This window comes from Carassius auratus, chromosome 5, assembly GCF_003368295.1.
Source record: "Carassius auratus strain Wakin chromosome 5, ASM336829v1, whole genome shotgun sequence".
Classification (NCBI taxonomy): Eukaryota; Metazoa; Chordata; class Actinopteri; order Cypriniformes; family Cyprinidae; genus Carassius; species Carassius auratus.
Genome location: NC_039247.1, coordinates 9061741 through 9082814, shown reverse-complemented (window position 1 = coordinate 9082814; position 21074 = coordinate 9061741). Strand labels below are relative to the sequence as shown.

The 21074-nt window shown below is 34.2% G+C and overlaps 2 protein-coding genes across 3 annotated transcripts; both read right to left on the bottom strand.

Moving 5' to 3' along the window:
• Positions 1-408: 408 nt before the first annotated feature.
• On the bottom strand, positions 409-14114 carry smad4b (SMAD family member 4b). Of its 2 annotated transcripts, XM_026246513.1 has the most exons (12): positions 14068-14114; positions 12036-12146; positions 10719-11057; positions 9723-9897; positions 9598-9627; positions 8527-8739; positions 8232-8336; positions 8103-8153; positions 7134-7317; positions 5736-5904; positions 4627-4765; positions 409-3329 (listed from the first exon to the last, which is right to left on the bottom strand). In XM_026246513.1, the coding sequence occupies exons 3-12, from the start codon at positions 10956-10958 to the stop codon at positions 3118-3120; spliced, it is 1518 nt and encodes a 505-aa protein (XP_026102298.1). In that variant the 5' UTR covers positions 10959-11057; positions 12036-12146; positions 14068-14114; the 3' UTR covers positions 409-3117. The 2 variants fall into 2 exon arrangements, with proteins under 2 accessions (XP_026102298.1, XP_026102300.1); XM_026246515.1 differs by lacking the exon at positions 14068-14114 and having other exon boundaries at positions 12036-12165.
• A 1572-nt stretch (positions 14115-15686) lies between these two features.
• LOC113073732 (zinc phosphodiesterase ELAC protein 1) lies at positions 15687-19345 on the bottom strand. Its single transcript, XM_026246512.1, has 3 exons — positions 19059-19345; positions 17754-18230; positions 15687-16251 (listed from the first exon to the last, which is right to left on the bottom strand). Exons 1-3 carry the CDS (start codon positions 19213-19215, stop codon positions 15767-15769), a joined length of 1119 nt encoding a protein of 372 aa, XP_026102297.1. The 5' UTR covers positions 19216-19345; the 3' UTR covers positions 15687-15766.
• Positions 19346-21074: the final 1729 nt, after the last annotated feature.

Here is a 21074-nt window from a genome sequence, read left to right as displayed (position 1 = left end):
GGAATTTTATGTTCATCGGAGGGATTTTCTTTTACCATCACACTGCAACTATGTTTCTGTATTTTATAATTCAACTGTTCTTTTATTATGTATATACATTTATGCAGGGACATGAAGTCATATAAGTTGAATTCTTAAAGTTTAAAATATATTTTATGATAAATGGCCTCGCTGTCCTGTGGCCAGAGCACTGATATTATATATTTGCTGTAAAAAAGAATCAAGATTTTTATTTTTCTGATATTAAAAGTTCCTTAATAAATTGTTTCATTTAAAAAAAACTGTGCTTAGTGTTTGTGTGATTTGGGTTTTACTTTCAACTATCTTCATCCATACTTTAGCGTTGCAAGATCAAGCAGATACGTTGTAGCAAGAATGAACCTAAGAAATAAAATATTTGATGAAAGTAATGAAAAATGCAAAGATTGGTAATATAGTTCTCCCTTACGATAACCCCAGTTTCAGCTAAAATACAAGGTTTCAGTGCAGTGGAAGCTGTTGCATTTTAATGCAAACTATTTTATTGTGCTACATTTTCAGCATCATGACAGTCTCTGATTTTAGACAAAAAACACTGATGCAATTTTATATAATAACCAAACATTACAAAAGTACTAACCATATTGACACATTAAATAGTTCCAGAGAGAATATTTGCATTGTTAAATGACATTAATAATGCAATATTACTGTATTCTCATATCTACCATGTTTCAGTCAAATAGTGATTTCAGTCTGCTGTCGATCAGATAAAGTCATTCTGAACAGAAAAGCACTAATAAGTGAAGAAACACACCAGAAGCCTGAACAACCTGCTCAACTAGTCGCTCATTCAGCCGTTTCTCTCCGGTTGACACACAGGTTGTGTTCAGAATAAAATACTAGTGTACTACACAGTATATACTGTGTTTTTAAACGTGGAATCATTTGTAATTGACAATGTCTCAAGTTGCATGTTTAATTCAGCAAGTGGCATCCAGAATCCACTTGTTTTGCATCTGTAATCTGATTTTACTGTAATAACATCTTCAACTTTTGAACTTCTGATCAAAAACTAAATCAAGATTGAAAAAAATGTGCCTCATATTGCTTCAGCATTACTGTTTATGTATGTGTATTACTCTAGTTTAGTCACACCATCAAATCGAGCAATATGCATTGTGCAATATGATCATATATGTGCTATGAACAATACTGCATGCTGCAAAAATACTAGCATGCCATTCTGAACAAGCCTTCATATTCAATACTGTTGCTTCTTAAATTAGTTCGATTATCACACGTTGTTCCGTCTCCATCCCAACATGCAACACTAAGAAGAAAAGATACAAATGCACATACAATGAGAAGACAAAACTGGTTAGTACAAGAAAATAATCAGTATGAACCATATCTAACCCACCTGGGCTAAATGGAGGCAAAGTTTTATATCAAAGACTAAATGCACTTGGCTGCATCTCAATCCTGATCCTGACTGCACTCAGTTTGAGACGGAGCCCTTCCAGGGAAAGTTTAGTGAAAATCTTTACAGGTGATATAAAGTAACCAAGTGCTTGATATAAACGAGTTATTAAAGTTATAAAAAATACTAAATAAAAATATGAACACACACAAAGGACAATATTCTGGCCACATACTCGCTACAAACATTAGGAAGTGACGGAGTTTTCTTGAATCCTATTAAGCTACTGTCCCACATGCCTCATTCATCAAAAACAAACTGCGAACTCATCATAAAAAGCCATTTCTGAATACGAAATTAAATTAAATATGAAAATAGTTTGTTTCTTATTTCTGTTAATTGTGTGTGTATAAATATGCACACAAACACACACACACACACACACACATAAATAGCAGAAATACAAGAATTATGTGCTACATAAACTACATAAAGAATGGTTTGTGAAACTATTTTTAGTGTAGCTGTCACATTGAATCGAATAGGATTTACTTATACAACTTGTTGAACTTCTTAAATACAACAATTTACATGAACCCAAATTTCTGTATAACTTCTGTAACTATGAGAACGATCTCATTCATGAAACATAAACAGAATACAATTCAATGCAATAATTTACAGAAAAATGTTTTTTATGAATCATCATAAAACAGAAGCTGAACAAATATCTGGGTGAAGTTTTAGTTTGTGAAACCATATTAACAAGAACTGTTGCGTTCAAATCGATACAAATGAAATAAATACTGAATTTTTGTAAATACTTATTCAGCTTGTTTTATAAAATTATGTAAATTATTGCATTCAATTGGAATAAACTTACACTACTGTTCAAAAGTTTTAGATCGGTTTTAGTCTCTTCGCCTTACGAAGACTATATTTACACTAAGAACAGTAATATTGTGAAATATTTTTAGAATTTAAAATACCTGTTTTATTTTTGAATACATTTCAAGTAATTTATTCCTGTGATCAAAGTTCAAATCATCTTTACTCCAGTCTTCAGTCACATGATCCTTCAGAAATCATCATAATATGCTGATTTGCTGCTCAAGAAACTTCTAAAATTTCTAAAATTTCAAACGATATTCTACGTTCAAATGAATGCAAATGCCATGATCCTTTAGTCATAAAACCATTGTTACATAAATGAACTGCATTTAACTTAATGCAATCATTTACATAATTTCCCCCCTCATAATCGTTAATGAATGCAACAATTCACATAATTTAGAATTTTTGTCTACAGAGTTCATAAAACCTTTCAATTCAATGTCATGATTTACAAGAAAATGGTTTTACAAACTACAATGAGAGATAAGTGAGTAATTCTTAGTAAACTAGTCCTAAAACTGATGCATTCAAGTTTTTCTTTGTTGTATGTGGCCACTGTAAACTGGATTAAATGCAATATGAGGTCATTTCCTCTTTGAACATCAAAAGTGAAGGTCTTGTTAAAAAAAAAAAGATGATTTTACGGTGTTTTGACGAACAGTCCTGTTGGATCGATCAAAGTTCATGTTGTTTTATAGTATTGCTGGTTCTCTAACGTGTTGCCAGATGGCGTAAAAAAAAAAAAATCATACTCTGCTGAGGTTCATGGCTGAGGTCAGAGGTCAGTCATGTAATAAGGTTGAAGGTTTGATGTTGGAGCATCAGTCCAGAGGTTGCGGGTCGGCTACAGGCATGGTGTGCAGAACCTCGTCCAAGAGCTGCAGAGCGCGGTGCAGATGAATTTCAATCCAGCACGGGGTCTCCTTGATGCTCTGGCGAGGGTAATCGGGACCCCAGCCCTTGACGAAACTCATGCGCAGGATACAGAGACGCCGCAGGTCGTCCACACCGATGCCTGCCGCAGCAGACAGACCTGAGGACAGGCAGACGGATCACTACTAAACCCAGCAAACACTGCTCTACTATTTCAGGACTCGGTTTTGACTGCATCAGCAGGAGTTCAAGAACACTTACCAGAACTGAACATCAATCAATCATTCATACAAGCATAAAAAATAAAAAATGGATACAATAAGGTCTTTAGTTAGCATTGGTTAAGTACTTTAGATAACGTGAACTAAGCATGAACAATACTTCTACAGCAATTATTAATCTTAATGTTAATTTTCAACGTTAACTAATGCTTTATTGAAATCAAAAGTTGTGCTTGTTAGCATTAGTTAATGCACTGTGAATCAACATGAACAAACAATGAATGACAAAAAGATGAAAAAATACTGTAATAAATGTATTGTTCACATTACTTAATAAATTAACTAATGTAACCTTATTGTAAACTTACCAAAAAAAAAATGAACAAAACCGAATGTCATGAAAATCATTTGGTTACAGTATTTATTATTATTATTATTATTATTGTTGTTATTTTAAAGAAATCTAAACAGAAATTTATAAAAATGATTTGTATTGAATATTTGAATAAGAATGTCATGAAATCATTTGGTTTGATTATTTATTATTATTATTATTTTTATTTATTTTTTGTAAAGAACTGTTAACAGAAACGAATGTCATGAAAATAATTTGATTATAGTACTATAAAAAAAAAAAAAAAACCTTAACAGAACCAAACATATTTTATTTTTAAATAAAAAATCCTTATAGGATCCAAACATCCTGATAATCACCTGGATCCAGTATTTTATTATTATTATTATTATTATTTATTTATTTAATTTTTTTTATAAAAAAATCCTTATACGATCAGAACATCCTGAAAATCATTTGGTTCCAGTATTTATTATTTTATTTTTTATTAAAAAAAAATCCATATAGAATTTGAACATCCTGAAAATCATTTGGTTTTTATTTTATCTTTTATTATTATTATTATTATTATTATTATTATTTATATTACACTAACAGAACTGAACGTCATGAAAATCATTACACATAGTTCCAGTATAAAAAAAAAAGTGATTATAATAAAAATAAAAATAAAAAAAACATTAACGGAACAGAACAGCACAAATATCATTTGGTTCCACCACTTAAAAACAACAACAACAAAAAACATGGTTCATGGATTATTCCACTATTTCAATGACCAGCCGTGATCGCCACAGGAACCGCTGCTCTGTGACTGGGCTTCATTAATCATGACAGAAAACGGATCTACACTTGTATAGCTGAAAGTGACTAAGACTCACTGATAGCAGGGGCGATGCCTCCCACCGAACCCGGGCCCGGGATGTTTCCCGCCACCGCAGCCGCCTGCGCAGCTGCTGCAGCCTGAGCCGTGGCCGCCTGCTGCTGCATCTGCCGATGACACTGCCGCAGATCAAACACCTGCACACACACACACACACACACAGACGTCACACACGCAGAGCAGAGAGGACCTGCTCCTGCTGCCACTCTCTACTTTTAATGATGGTCCAAGCCTCGTAAAGACACTGTTAGGATGCACACTTGTTACACCGCACTGATGCAGCACAAACACCACAAAACAGCAGTACATCACCAGTATAAACTAATTCTGATGCCCATACACACAGAATCAAAGCAAAATCATTTGATAATTGCTGCAGTTGACTAGGTTTTGAATTTTTCTAATTTTATTAGTTGCATTTAGTGTAAATGTTTCAGCAAGTTTACTGCGGTCACATTAACTAAGATCCTTATTGTTCTTAGGCGAGATAAACACTGAAGTCCGGAAACAGAAAAAAAAAACTAGGTACGATTAAATATTTCAAATATTCTGATTGTAAATACAGATCATGATCTAGTAATATTTTATTAATATTATTAATAGTTTCCTGGTGCACATACATACAATTTAATATGACTAATTATTACATCATAATAAATCGTTTTTGTTTTCAACCAAAATAGTATTAATATTTAATTAATAATATTTTGGCTGAAAACAAATGATGATTTAATATTACTATTATTCAGATTGTAAACACAAATAGGATTTCTTCTACTTATTATTTAATGTTATTGATATTTTCAGATTATAAACAAACAATATGATTTAATATTTATTATGGAACATTAGTAACATTTTTATTCTAAACGTAAATAATATGACTGAATCGTTCTATTTTTGCTGTTAAAAAGACACTGCCACCTTAAATATCTTAAATGATTTTGTTAGTAGACTACTAGTAGTGTGACATAATAATAGTTTAACGACTTCCTCACACTTTATACACACATACCATAGTATTTCCATTGTACTTCGAAAGAATATCACTCATTTGTCCAAGAAGGTCCTAATAATCGTACCGGGTGGAGCGGACGCTTGTGTTACCTTGATGTAGGCGCTGGGGTAAATCTTGTGGACGGCGTCACCCGGAGCTCGTCCAGCCTCGCGGTCCAGATAATAGCTCTGGACAAACACAGCGTGGTCACTGAGACAGTGCACCCACACGTCACCCTCGCCTTTACACTCCAGCTGAACACCTTTACCGATGTGAAGCCTGCAGGACAGAGAACAGAGAGAGCTGCACTCACTGGAGAGAAGAGACATGAGGCTTAGAGTCTTGTCATGCAGTGCTGTCGTTATTACACAAACTACAACCACACAACAAACAAACAAACAAGCCTTATTATTACTTATTAATATTCTGATTGTTAACTAGTCAGATTTCACATTATTAATGATTTAGTATTACTACTATTCTGATAGTAAACAAACAATACAATTTAAAATGTATTATTTATTGTTAATAACATTAAATTATAAACTTAATTATTTTTTATAATTACACCAGTGTTGTTAGTCTTCTTAAACTAAGACCATAAATTGTTTTAATAATAATTAAATATTTTTATTTTGAAACAAATATGACTTATTATTTATTATTAATAGTAAAAAAATGTAAAAAATTAAATATAACTTTTTTTACTTGAAATAAAATAATATTTAACTGAAATGTAATAAAACATAAAAAAAGACATTGGAAAATAGTAAAAAGGAAAAAATAAATAAAACTTGAAAACAGAAAATACAAAATTCTAAATATTAATAAAAACTTTAATATCAAAGTGATATTAAAATAGCACTGATAATACAGTGTTAAAGTTATATTTTATTTTTTATTTCATCTATTCACTGTTTATGTTGCAGTGAAATTTGGGACAGACTAATAAACTCGCATTTCATCTAGTCTAACTTGATGCCCTAAAATAACGGACATAAAATTAATAAAAATTATATAACATATTAATGATATTAATAAAAATGACAAAATTACTAAAATCTTTAACTAAAATTGTAAACAGAAGAAGAAAAAAAAAATTTCATTCACAATATAAGTGACGAAGTGAAGTGATGTGTGGGCAAGTATTATATTTATTATTTCATAACTAAATAATATAATACTAAATAATACTAATTTAAATTAAATACAAATTTAATACTTTGTAAACAAATATGGCTTAATATTCATTATTAATATTCTAAATAAAAAAATAAAATAAAAAAAGAAACATCTTTGTTACTTGAAATAAAATAATATTTAACTGAAATTTAATAAACCCTCAAAAATTCTAAAACTAATACAAATGACAAAAATACATATCAAAATGACTGCAACTTTAAAATGATAACAAAATATAAAAATAAAATCTCAACCAAAATATGAAAAAAAATAGTAATCCTAATACTAGCAGTGTTAGGTTTCCAGTGATGATTCGGTCACCATACCTGGCTCTCTCGATGGCCTCTGTGCGATGTACGTTACTCAGCTGACCGAGACAGAAGCGATCTCCACCTGACGGGTCAACATAACCATCCACCGTCACCGCGGGACAGTTAAACAGCACCTTAAACGCCTCGCCCACCTGGATGTCCATCTCAAAGTACGCAATCGAGCACCAGTAATCTGGAGCTGAGCAGAAACCAGAGAGAAACCGTGCAGTTACACATCAATAAGCATTTTTAACCCTTACATCACAGGATTTTAATATGGATTCTGAAATACGCATATTTAAAATATTTTGATTCCTTCTCTGATGCACTAAAAAAATGTGCTTCACTGATGATGGGTAAGAATATAGATTGCTGTATGTAAAAACACAATAAGATATTGATACTGCAGTACATGTTAAGGTGATGGTGTACTGGTAAAATGAACTCAACCTCTTCTGTACTGCAAGGGGTTGTGGGTAATAATAGCTAAAAGCCTCTGCGGATACATACTTTTTATTCATGCATACTGCATACTACAAATACTAAATTTACCAGAAATAATGTATGATCCACACATCTTTGGCATTTTTATGATAAGGCACCAGTGTCATTTTAGTATTCTGTTTTGAATTAACTTGATAGATTTTCAGTTTTTACTATCTTTTGTCTTTTTTTCTTCATACACACACACACACACACACACATATATGCTGATATATACACATACACATATATGCTGATCTCTATTCAGATATATATATAATTTTTTTCCCCCATTTAAGGTTGCATGACAGCTTAAAAATTATAATTAATTTATATATATGTATATATATATATATATATATATATATATATATATATATATATATATATATATATATATATATATATATATATATATAATTATTACAATTAGATTTTTTATTTTATTTTTAGTGTTTCAACTTAAACTAAACAAAAGGCGCAGTGTGTGTTATTCCTCACCTGGATGAGTGGATATGGGCGGCTGCAACGCCAGCTCATTATGCACGGACCCTGACCCAGACAGACAAAGAGAAACATTTAATGATGAGACTAAAACATAGTAGTTAGGGGGTAGATCTAGTGACTCACAGTACTGGCCCGTATGAGGAAGAGGAGGATGGTGCTGCAGGTGGCCGTTCTGCTGAGGGATGCTGGGAGGAAAACTGCTTCCTCTGGGCCATGAGCTGGGGGCATCTGAAGGAGGAAAACATGCCGATTTCATACACTCTCAGATCTACATAAGATCATCAGGTATCAGGAAAATGTTCATTTGACTGATGGGCTACAGCCACAAGACAGAATGCATGAAGGACAGAATGCATGAAGTAAAAAGGCGATGCATTCTGTCCTGCTGGTTGAACAAACAGAAGAAATACTGACTTACTGGCTGGACCTGCAGCCATACTGGTGAACGCAGAAGTGGAGGCGGAGCTTGTGGAGTCGACTGGCGGCAGGAGGGCGGGGCTGTTGAAAGCGTCGGGCGGGGCAGAGGAAGAGGTTGTGTGCTGGATGGTTTGAATACTGTGACCTCCATCAGCAGCAGAATGAGACGGCTGAGCATCGAACTCATCCTTCACCAGCGGATCTACACTCGGACCTACACTTACACACGCTAAATGACTTACTCACCAATCTGCAGTGGATCACATAGTTATTCCATCATTATCCCACGATAAATTCCGCTAGACGACATGAAGTCCTGCTTATTTTATGCCTAATTAGCAAATAAATTAAATTAAAGGACATGAAATGTTGATTTGAGTTCAAAGAGTGATATTTTTATGTTAGGTTAAAAATGTTAGTCTGAATGCACTGTAAGTCGCTTTGGATAAAAGCGTCTGCTAAATGCTTAAATAAATAATATCAGAGAGTGATATGGGAGAGATTGGGGTCTGTAAGATTTTATTAATATTTTTGAAAGTCACCAATCCTCACCAAGGCTGCATTTATTTGACCAAAAACACAGAAAAAAAGTAATACTGTGCAATCCAATTTTTCATTTAAAACAAAATTTTTACATTTGAATATGTTTTAAAATGCTATTTCTGTGATGCAAAGTCTTCAGTGTCACATGATCCTTCAGAAATAATTTTAATATGCTGATTTGCTGCTCAAGAAACATGCTTTTTTATATTATAATATCCTTTTATCATTTTAAAATAAACCATAATCATTTTTTCAGGATTTATTGATGACTACAAAGTATAAAAAAAAAAAAAAGTTCTAAATCTTTTGAAATATCACTTTTTGTAAACATTATAAATGTAGTTAATGCCATCAGATCAGTTTAATGCAAAGTCTGTCCCCAAACTTTTGAAAGGTAGCATGTGTCTTGAGTCAATAACGCAGTTTAACATAATTGTACGGTCCATACAAATTAATTTTTTATTAAATATAACTAATGTAAATATAAGTACTGATCATTAAAAATGAAATGAAGTGAGAGCACCCTCACCTGGGCCGCCCAGAGTCAGAACCGACAGATCTGAAAATGGAAAGACGGAGAGAGATCACGTGAATAAGCATTATTCTACATAGTAAGAGAGCTTTGACAGGAATGTTCAACAGAAGACAATCCACCGATGCTTGGAGACACGACCCTCTCGTAGTGGTACGGGTTCACACACACGCTGTCGCATTTCAGGTCGAAGGCAAACTGGCAGTACTTCACATGTTTCAGCTCGTTCTTGTGCAGGTCCGGCCATCGCCACAGCCGTGTGTATATAACATGAGGAAATCCTTTACGACCGGCCACCTGAGAAACAAATGAGATGCATCGATCTACACATCATCACAGCAGAACTGTGCACACGGATGATAAAACACAGAACACAATTTCATTCCAGAGTAACTTCCATTTATAGATAAACGGATAATTCACCCAAAAATTTACATTTGCTGAAACTTTACTCACCCTCAGATTATCTTAGATATAGATGAGTTTGTTTCTTCATCAGAACAGATTTGGAGAAATGTAGCATTGCATCACTTGCTCACCAATGGATCCTCTTCAGTGAATGGGTGCCGTCAGAATCAGAGTCCAAATAGCTGATAAAAACATCATGATAATCCACACCACTCCACTCCATCAGTTAACGTCTTGTGAAGCCAAAAGCTGGGCGTTTGTAAGAAAGAGGAGGAAGAGGAATACGCACCAATCAAGTGTGTTTACAAGTGAATACAGTCCAAAGCAGTTTTAAACAAATATGTTTGTGGATTTTATTGTGAAAGGACAACAGGGGATTGACTTTTTAACTGAGATAAATGTTATTATGGACTATTTTAGTCAAAAGCGACTAAAAGATGGATTTGTTTCTTACAAACATGCAGCTTTTGGCATTACTAGTCATTAACCGATGGACTGGAGTGGTTTGGATTACATGTTGATGTTTTCATCAGCTGTTTGGACTCTTATTCTGACGGCACCCATTCACTGCAGTGCATCCATTGGCGAGACAGTGATGTAGAGTAATGCTAAATTTCTCCAAATCTGTGATGAGAAAACATCTTGGATGGCCTGAGGGTGAGTATCTACTATAACTACTATTCCTTGTCCATTTTAATAATCAACCAGACCTGCAGTCTGCCGTCTAGCGTGCGTTGTATAGTCACACATTTACTGGGATGAGCCCCGTTTGTAGTGATGGCTGTGATCAGAGAGTCTAACTCATCCTTCTTCTCCTTCAGCTTCTTCACCAAGCTCTCTATGGCTCGTTTGGAGAAGGACTCGCTCTCTCCTCCCTGTCGATGGCACATGAGACTGTGGACGATGCTCAGACAGGCATCATTACTGGTGGGTGTGCTGGAGACAGACATACTGCTGGAATAACACAACCAGAGGTGAGAATAAACAAACCCACGTCCTTCAACACGTCTGTCTTCACTCCTTGATGTCGAGATGTGCTCCACACCAGCCTAAGAACACAGAGCATGACTTAATGTACAATATTTTGCATTTAGAAAACAAACATACAATTATTTGACATGCCTATAAAGCATGTTGCATTGAATTCAATCAGACAAAAAGATATATATATATATATATATATATATATATATATATATATATATAAGATATATATATATATATATATATATATATATATATATATATATAAGATATATATATACAGATTTTATTCGTGTTTTAAAGGAGTCTCTTCTTTCATCATGGCTGTATTTATTTATCCAAAAATACAGAAATAAAACAGCAATATTATAAAATATTATTACCATTTAAAATACTGGTTTTCTATTTTAATATATTTTAAAAAGTAATTTATTCCTGTGATCAAAGCTGTATTTTCAGCATCATTACTCCAGTCTTCAGAGTCACGTGATCTTAGATAGATAGATAGATAGATAGATAGATAGATAGATAGATAGATAGATAGATAGATAGATAGATAGATAGATAGATAGATAGAAAGCATCAATCTAAAACAAAGACAATCAAGTAGATTATGTTCAATAATAGTGAAACATTTACTAATTGAGTATTTACATCCCACATATTATTACTTCTGATTAAACACAGCAGTGCTCATATTTATGCAGAATTATTGGTTTATCAGATTAATTAACATCTAAAACCGCTATGATGGAAACATATATGATTCCAATGGAGTCTATTAAACTATAAATTAATCAAAAGCACATAATTACAGTTAATTATTATAGCAATTAAATCTGTGAACGAGATGATAATAAATCGCAGTCCAGTCTGTGACAATGCGACTGATCTCACTAGGACCTAACGAGCTGGCCGGCTAACAGATACTCCTTATATATATGTGTGGAACGGGCAGATCAAATGCCTACTCTAGTGCTAGAGCTAAGTATTAAGTGGAAATATTAAAAATAAAATGAGAAAATACCAACAGAAACACTTACGATTCATGGCGACAATACACCGAGACCGTCTCTACGTGAGCGCGGTGACGTCACCTGGAGCGTAAATACGCCCCGCCCACATAGATGCTGTTCTAGGTTCATGACTGAAAACTGCAACAGAGTAAAACAGCAGGTGAAAATCACAGGCTAAATATGTTATACACTAAAACGAGAATACCAACAGCGCTGTGCTCACAATAGTAGGCTGTACTACACCTAATTGTATGCACAGAATTTCTGGAAGACTTGCTATATTTACACACTGCAGTAACCCACAGTGCAAGCTGTTTGAATTTATTTCCATTTGGATGAATAGATTTGATGAAATAATCTTAACTCGGTTTTTGATCCGGCTAAGTTATGCAACAAGTGGCACAGAATTGTTTGAAGTTTTGTTATACACTGCATACTGTATTACTGTTTCACATTATTTTTAAATAAATAGTAGTTATGACAACAAACTGTTAGAAGAAAGGGATCAATGGAGTTCTATATAGAACCATAGGGTTCTTTACTCAACTCCAAATAACCTTTTATGCTAAAAAGGTTCTATAATGACAAGAAAGAACCCTTTTGGCACAAAGTTCATATCTTGAATTTTGTGATCATTCACATGCATTCATAAATGCATTCGAATACACCGAATAATGCAGTGAAAGAATGCACTCAAAATGCACACGCGCACTAGTATGACTTCATCATGTAACTTTACATTAGCCTAGATGCATGCACTTTTTAGGCACGATTTGTTTAGTTTTTGAATATACTTGATACTGTTAAAAGGCACATCATTAAAACAAAAAATATGAGTTCACATTTCACACCTAAACAAGCGTGGAAAACGTAATTATAACTAGCTACTAAATTAGTTAAAAATGCCTATCCATTTACAGCTATGATTTGCGAACCCGCTTTGAACTCCCGAACTGACTCTAATGATTCATGAACCCGCTAGGAAATCCAGAGCTGATTCAAATGATTTGCGATCCAGCTCCAACTCCGAAACTGCAGTCAGATGACTCAAATGATTCGCGATCCCGCTACGAACTCCCGAACTGCTTCAAATGATTTGCGATCCCCAAACTGACTCAAATAATTCACGATCCCGCTACGAACTCCCGAACTGCTTCAAATGATTTGCGATCCCCAAACTGACTCAAGTGATTCGCGATCCCGCTACGAACTCCCGAACTTATTCAAATGATTCGCGATCCCCAAATTGACTCAAATGATTCACTATCCCGCTCCAACTGCAAACTGGAGTCAGATGACTCAAGTGATTCGCGATCCCTCTACGAACTCACGAACTGACTAAAATGATTCGTGATCCCGCTACGAACTCCCGAACTGCTTCAAATGATTTGCGATCCCCAAACTGACTCAAGTGATTCGCGATCCCGCTACGAACTCCCGAACTTATTCAAATGATTCGCGATCCCCAAATTGATTCAAATGATTCACTATCCCGCTCCAACTGCAAACTGGAGTCAGATGACTCAAGTGATTCGCGATCCCGCTACGAACTCACGAACTGACTAAAATGATTCGTGATCCCGCTACGAACTCCCGAACTGATTCAAATGATTCGCGATCCCCAAATTGACTCAAATGATTCGCGATCCCGCTCCAAACTCACGAACTGACTAAAATGATTCGCGATCCCGCTACGAACTCCCGAACTGACTCAAATGATTCGCGAACCCGCTACGAACTCCCAAACTGAGTCAAATGATTCGCGAACCCGCTACGAACTCCCGAACTGAGTCAAATGATTCGCCAACCCGCTACGAACTCCCGAACTGACTCAAATGATTCGCGAACCCGCTACGAACTCCAGAGCTGACTCAAATGATTTGCGATCCCAATACACATGCTATAAAAGTGTGCACATCCAGAGAAATAAACAGCAGATGTTCATGTTAACAACTTCTTTAACTTGAGCAAACGCTGCTAATACATACATTTGTTAATAAAGTAAATAAAACGAAAACATGAATTTTTTAATGCTACTGAATAAAAATAAACTACCCACTCGAAAGTCCCTGCTCATCATGACAGGACCTGGATCAGTGAGCTGCGTCTCGGGCCGATGACGTCACTTCCATGGAGGCATGTTGTACACGCCCCCGTCCATTGACTCCGCCCCCACGCCAAAACAGTTCCACAAAGAGAAACCATAGAGAGAAATGTGCAGAAAAGTGAAGTGCAAAGGAAAAATGGTATGGCAAGCTCAAACTAGACTGACACGCAAAATAAAAGCAGCGTTGCAAATAAATTAATAGATATGACCATGGAAAATATTTATTGCAAAATCATTGCTTTCGCACTCTTTCATTTGTTTTGCAATTCTTTATTTTTGTTTGCAAAAAGCAAATGTATTTTCCTCAATACTTTAAATAAAATGTTTTAAATTAGTTTTTGTATATTTTAAACAAGGTAAATATTTCTGATTCATTAAAATAAAAAGTCACATACATGGATTTTTCTGGGCTAAGCCCCGGATCTCCACTCACCCTAGAACCACCCCTGGTAGTTAGTATGCAGTAAGTTTCTGAATTTAATTCAAGACCTGGCACTCCTAGACTAGAAATTGTCAGTACAGTTTTCCTTGGTGCAGCTAATGACATAAATTATATGTTTTACTTACCATTAACCCCTTTAAAGCCTCAACATGAAATAACATTTAAATAATAATAATAATAAAATAAAACTGAACCCCATACTTCGGACAAAACGCAAATAAAAAAGTCTGCCTATGTGTTTTATAGGCCTTGTAGTATGTTCTAGGTTGGAGCTTAAACAAAAGAAGGGATAGAGATGGAGTAAAAGGCTCGAACTGAGCAAAAACATGCAATTTGGCACAGTTATTTATAAGGTTAAAAATAAGATGCCAGTAATTGATTTACATTTCAAGTAGCGTGCAATGTTATTCAATGAGATCTTTATATCAATAGTATAGCAGACTACTTTAAATGCATATAAATATAATTTTTCACTCTATATCTACCAATAAGGTCTTGTATTGTATTTTTATTTTCAAATCTTGTTTCTAAACATATAATGCAATGCAATACAATGACGATTGAGAGATGAACAAATAAACGTTCATCAAAAGCCTGACGATCATATTTGATACTCGCATCTTAACCAGATTTTTCTAAAAAGAAAAACCTTATTTGAATCAGTCCAGCAAGTGTCCATCTTGGAATATTACTAACAATATAAAAAGTTATTCTTCCGTTTACTTAATCAATAAACAACGTGAATCAAAAACAGAAGGTGGACATTTTTACAATTAATGTTTACTTTCCAAAAAAAAAAAAAAAAAAAAAGCCTAAACAAGCAAAGCAATCAAGGCATCTAGAAGACTGAGTGCAGCAGGTTTTTCAGCAAAGTTTTGATCATGTTGATAATTTAGAGATCTCTTGTAGGGTAAAGTCATCATCACACAGAACACTGAAACGGTTCATGCATATAACTAGATATTAATCAGGACAAATAAAACTTCCCAACCTCAGTTCACTGGTCCAACAGCCTCCGTTTATGAAAATAAAATGATTAACAGTAAATAAACAAGTGAAAATCTCACCTCCTCTGGGACTGATCACTCGATCGATACACATTTACTCTAAATAAATAAACACTCTAGAATAATGATAAAACGGAAAGACTTTATTAAAGTTAAAACACAGTTCTTAGAAAAACATATCCATACATAACTCTTACAGATACTACTGTGACAAATTCTTCTTGAGCATAACAGGCAGCGTGAGAAAGTCTTCAGCGAGGATGACCTCCGTGTTTGACCCCTGCAGCACGAGCTCAGCCTGTCTCTTGAGCTCAGTTATATCGTCATCTTCGCTGTCTCGCAGCAGTGTTTGGGGTTTGTAGCGTTGACTGAAGTGGTGCAGAACCAGTGTTTGCGCCCCACATGTGAGCGCCGTCGCAGCAGCCATGCTGGGAGTGCTGTGCCCATGTTCCACAGCCTTCTCCTGCTGCCCGTCCTCCAGCGTGGCCTCGTGCACCAGCACATCCGCCCCCTGACAAGCCCTTTTAAACCCGTCCCCCAGCGGAGCGCTGCAGTCCCCGAACACACACACCTTACGGCCCTTCAGCGGCGGCTCCAGCACCTCGCTGGCGGTCAATACACGTCCACTGTCTAGAGTCACAGACTCTCCGTTCTTCAGACACCCGTATAGAGGCCCCGGCTTCAAACCTGCACATGATAACATTAAAAGATTCAACATTTTTAAATCTTACAGTTCAATCAATGTGGTTACATATCTGCTTAATTACTGATATTATATTTTTAATGTACAGCCAGATGTACTACTGTACATAGTTAGTTGGTTGGCGTTTTAACACATCACTGGCTATTTTCATTGTGAGAAACAACTGAAATAGTATAAAGGATCAATAAAAAATAAAAAAATAAAATTTTTTAATGTAGATAAAAACTTCTAAAATGGATTCAGGGCCGACACTGTTAAATATATTACTTTTGCTGAGAAATACATCATATTTACCATTTTACGCCATAACAGCACTTCATGGCAGTCAAAAATAATAAGTTTTAACGGTCTTAATAATACATTTAATTATACATATAAATAAAAAACTATTGTTTGTATATATTATATATATATATATATTTTTTTTTTTTACAAAGCGATAAATAAAAATATTTGATATATTAATTTTGTTTTTGTTATCTATTATTATTTTTTCCCAAGGAGAAATTAAAAAAAAAAAAAAAAAAGATTTAAAAAAAGGCCTATGAATGTACTTTCATTTGTAAAATTCCCTAGTATCATTTAAAGCAGGACATTCAAAAATATGATTTACAGTCAAGGATGACTTACCTAAAAAATAAAACAAACTAATTAAAAACACACTCACACACACACATACAGGCAATTCTTCTCCTTGCAATAAATATACATAAGGACGAATTCAATATCTTGTATATACTGGTAAATTATTTTTTCAAAATAAAACCAATGATTAGATCTTTCATTTATAACTAAATTCATACAGTAGGCCTAATTTGGTATGGATTCATTCATTCCATTCAATTTAACACTTTTAGGAAACATATAAATTCAGTATGAGTGATATCAACTGCTTAAAGAACTTAAATTAGCACGGTTTAATAAAATATATTTAAAAGATACGTCAAAGTAACAAACAACATTCAGATTTAGTAAAAAAAAATCTCAAAGTTATCAAAGAAACTATAATTAAGTAACTCAAGTAACATATTGTAGCAAGCTATTGTTTTACCATGGTATTTTTTGTTAGGGTTGTAAAAAGGTGAAAAATTACCAGGAAATTTCTGAAACTTTCCAGGATTTTTTTGGAATATTCCAGGGATTTTTGAAAGATTTCCAGAAATTTACCGAAAATGTTTCAACCCCTTTGCAACCCCTTTTTTTGTACACATTAAAGGTAGAGACGTTTATCAAAAAAAATATTCACATTTCAGCTTTCTGGAAATCTAGGCTGGTAACAGAAAAAGAAAGACAAAATGCAAATAATAGAATCCCAAAATACAATTATATAATTATAGTGAACCAGTTTAAAAAAAGAGAATATACTAAATTACCTGTAATAGGTGTATATTACAAAAAAAACTGCTAAATTATAAATTAATCAATTAAAAAGAATAAAACAATAATATTTAATAAATTACCCAGCTTTTTGCCTTTAACAGGTTACCTAGTTCTTTCAGCAGGTCAGTGTTTAACCGTCCTGGACGCTCTCGCTCCTCCACCGAGAAGCCGAACGATGGGACTCTGTGGTAGAGCTTGAACGCTTTAACCACAAACTGTTTTTCCTGGAAGAGGTGGTAACAGTCTGTGTGTGGGTCCAGCCGTACGGTTCTGCCGGGGCGCTCCTGTGGGTGAAGGGTATCGCTGCTGGCGGTCAGCGCAGGACTGAGACGGCCCTCCGCGGGACACTGCTCATCCGACGGCTCCAGCTCGTGCACGGCATACGGGAAGAGCAGCTGGGAGCTGGACAGCTCTAACGCCACACGCAGGAAGTGTCTTAACCCACACGGGCCGTAGATGTCCACGCAGGGGGGAGGCTGATCCGGCTGGGGGTTAGAGTTCAGACTGATGGTGCACAGCAAACCAGGGAGACCAAAGAGATGATCACCATGGAGGTGAGATATGAACACTTTGGTGATTTTGCCTGAACAGGGAACATGGGAAAGTTGAAACTATGAGACTACATGTGTGTGCATATATTCAGTTTCAATTTTCTATTCATAAAAAATATTAATATATGGAGTATGGACAGCATCTGTTTCCAACATTGATAATAATCAGATATGTTTCTTATGCAGCAGATCAGCATATGAGAATGATTTCTGAAGGATCATGTGACTGAACACTGGAGTAATGATGCTGAAAATACAGCTTTTTGTTACAGGAATATATTACATATTAATATATATTAAAACAGAAAACAACTATTTTAAAATGGCAATAATATTTCACAATATTACTTCATTACTTCATATAAGCATGCATTTAAAAATCTGTAAAACAAAAAAATTGTTGTTTCGTATAAGCACACCATAGAAGCATACATTCACATTGGAATCAGTTAAAACAATTATAAACTATTTTTAGAGCAGCTTAAATGAAAGAAATCGGTACAAATATTATATAGAGAGTTTTTTTTTCATTAACTAATTAAAAGGTAGTACAACAAATACTACCAAGAAATCTTAAACACTGGATTTTTATAGCAGTATTGATTTTTCCCCATTAGTGAAGAATGTGATTATTGTCATGAATTAATTTAACAAATAAACTGATGGCCCTAAAGGGGCCTAAAGTTTTTCTCATAAGCAAAAAAAAATGTCTTATTTGTTTCCGTTGATTTTGAAACACAGAACTGTGATATTTTCACCAGATTCATTAGCTTGACCCAGAGTAGAGGACGAGCATGCAGCATGTAAACACAACACGAAGCACTGATCAGCGCGAGCTCAGACGTGCATCAGTGACTCACTCGCTTTAAGTGAACTCTTCATCAGCTGAGTCTGTGTTCCCTCTCCACAGTCAAACAGCCAACTTTCCCCTTCAGTCCTCAAAACCAGCGCAGACGCGCCGCGGCTGGGAGACGGATACGCCGAGCCGGTCCCGAGGAATGTGATTTCCATGGACATAGTGCTGTTATGCGACTTTACAACTACTAACGACTGTTAAAATAAACCGGCACCAGAGAATGTCTAATATGATAGGCTCTGACTGCACCTTCTCACGCGCACGCGTTCGATCAACATCCGGGGCACGAGTACGACGTGGAGGCGGGGCTACACGTGTCGCTCCGCCTCAAATGTTCTCTGATTGGTTCGCTCGTCTTTCATAGACGTACACGTTACATGATGCATAGTTGGTGTAGGATGGAGTTTGAATTTTCTTTACTGTCTATGAGGGCTTTGTAAAACTGCACAGTTTTTATCTTTTTTAACAACATACTTCTTTCTACACTAACCACACACACATTTCTTATTATTTCATGTATGCCGACGATCGAACCAATCAGAGTAGGTATGGGGCGTGGCTACACGTGTAGCCTCGCCTTGAAGAAAACTGCTGTATATTGTTAAAGATGAATGTTTAAAAATACTGCTACATGAGGTCGAGTTATGATTTACATTTTTTTATATAATTTTTATTTTCTTCTTTAAATAAATAAGATGTTAAAAATATGATATGTCTGGTTCTGGTCAAGTACTTTATGGTTTATTTCCGGGACACTAGAGGTCAGCATAACATCACACACTAATCAAATAATATTTGTAGGTCACTTATTAATCAGAGCAGAATTTCCAAGGCAACGTTTGCGTGATATTAGTATTCATTTAAAAGTAAATAAAAAATCTAATTTCAGGATATATTTAAAAAAGAATAAAAGTATATTTGTGTATACTATTTTAGTATTTTATTATATTTACATTCTATTTTTTTCATATAAATTCATTTTAACCTGTTAAAATATTATGAAAGATAAAAAATGTAAAATATATATATATATATATATATATATATATATAGAGAGAGAGAGAGAGAGAGAGAGAGAGAGAGAGAGAGAGAGAGAATTGTTGTTTTAACTTTTAATTTGCTGACATAAAATTTCCTCGTATTTCTTTTTTTTACAGATTAAAATTTATTTATATGAAATATTTATATGAAATACATACATTATATATATATATATATATTAGTATTTTTCTTTACAATTCCCAATAAATCTCTTCTTATTTTTAATTGCACATAATTCAACATTGGCATATTAGCATTTAAAAGTAAAAAAACTAAACAACAACAACGTCATAAACTGTATGTAATTGTAAAATATAAATGGGTAAAATAAAAAATATGCATATTAATAAAAATATGTATTATGTAGTTTACATTTTTTTTTATATTTGCTTGTAAAAAAAAACATGACATTATTTTGTCATAAAAAACAAACAATTTTTTTTACAGAATCCCCAAAGCATCTATTATTATTATCATTAATGCATAATTCCCAAATGGTATGTTAGTTAACTTAAATTAGCTGGATTATATATATATATATATAAAACATCTTTCAAATACTTCCTGAGACCCAGAAAAAAAATTGTGTGAATTTAATATTTTCTCCATGTGAGTACATTGTTAGAGCATAAATAAATAACTAAAAATGATATTTTATTAATATGTTATGCTTTGTCCTATGTAGAAGACACCAAGACTAAAATAAATAAATAAATAACAATTTAATCAATACATTTTTAGGTTTCAGGATTTGTTTATTGCATACCTTGTATAACGATGATACTCAACTATGTTATTAAAGATAAAACAAGATAATTTGATCTACCATTTCACTTCATGCAAGTGTAAAATACACATTTAGGGTTTTCCCATGATATACAATGTATTTATATAAAGCTTCTAATTTGCATATTAATGTGTTCTTGGGGCAACATGTAATGAAAAGAGAAATAATTGGCAAGATTTTCATAACAATATC

Excerpts from the sequence above, each read along its gene's own strand:
- smad4b (XM_026246513.1), bottom strand. The coding sequence starts at position 10,958 with ATGTCTGTCTCCAGCACACCCACCAGTAATGATGCCTGTCTGAGCATC. Across the intron at positions 9,898-10,718 it reads CGCTAGACGGCAGACTGCAG|GTGGCCGGTCGTAAAGGATT; the intron begins GTCTGGTTGATT and ends TTTGTTTCTCAG. Across the intron at positions 3,330-4,626 it reads AGGCATCGCCCCTGCTATCA|GTCTGTCTGCTGCGGCAGGC; the intron begins GTGAGTCTTAGT and ends GCCTGTCCTCAG.
- LOC113073732 (XM_026246512.1), bottom strand. The coding sequence starts at position 19,215 with ATGTCCATGGAAATCACATTCCTCGGGACCGGCTCGGCGTATCCGTCT. Across the intron at positions 18,231-19,058 it reads GAAGAGTTCACTTAAAGCGA|GCAAAATCACCAAAGTGTTC; the intron begins GTGAGTCACTGA and ends TTCCCTGTTCAG. Across the intron at positions 16,252-17,753 it reads TGACCTGCTGAAAGAACTAG|GTTTGAAGCCGGGGCCTCTA; the intron begins GTAACCTGTTAA and ends TATCATGTGCAG.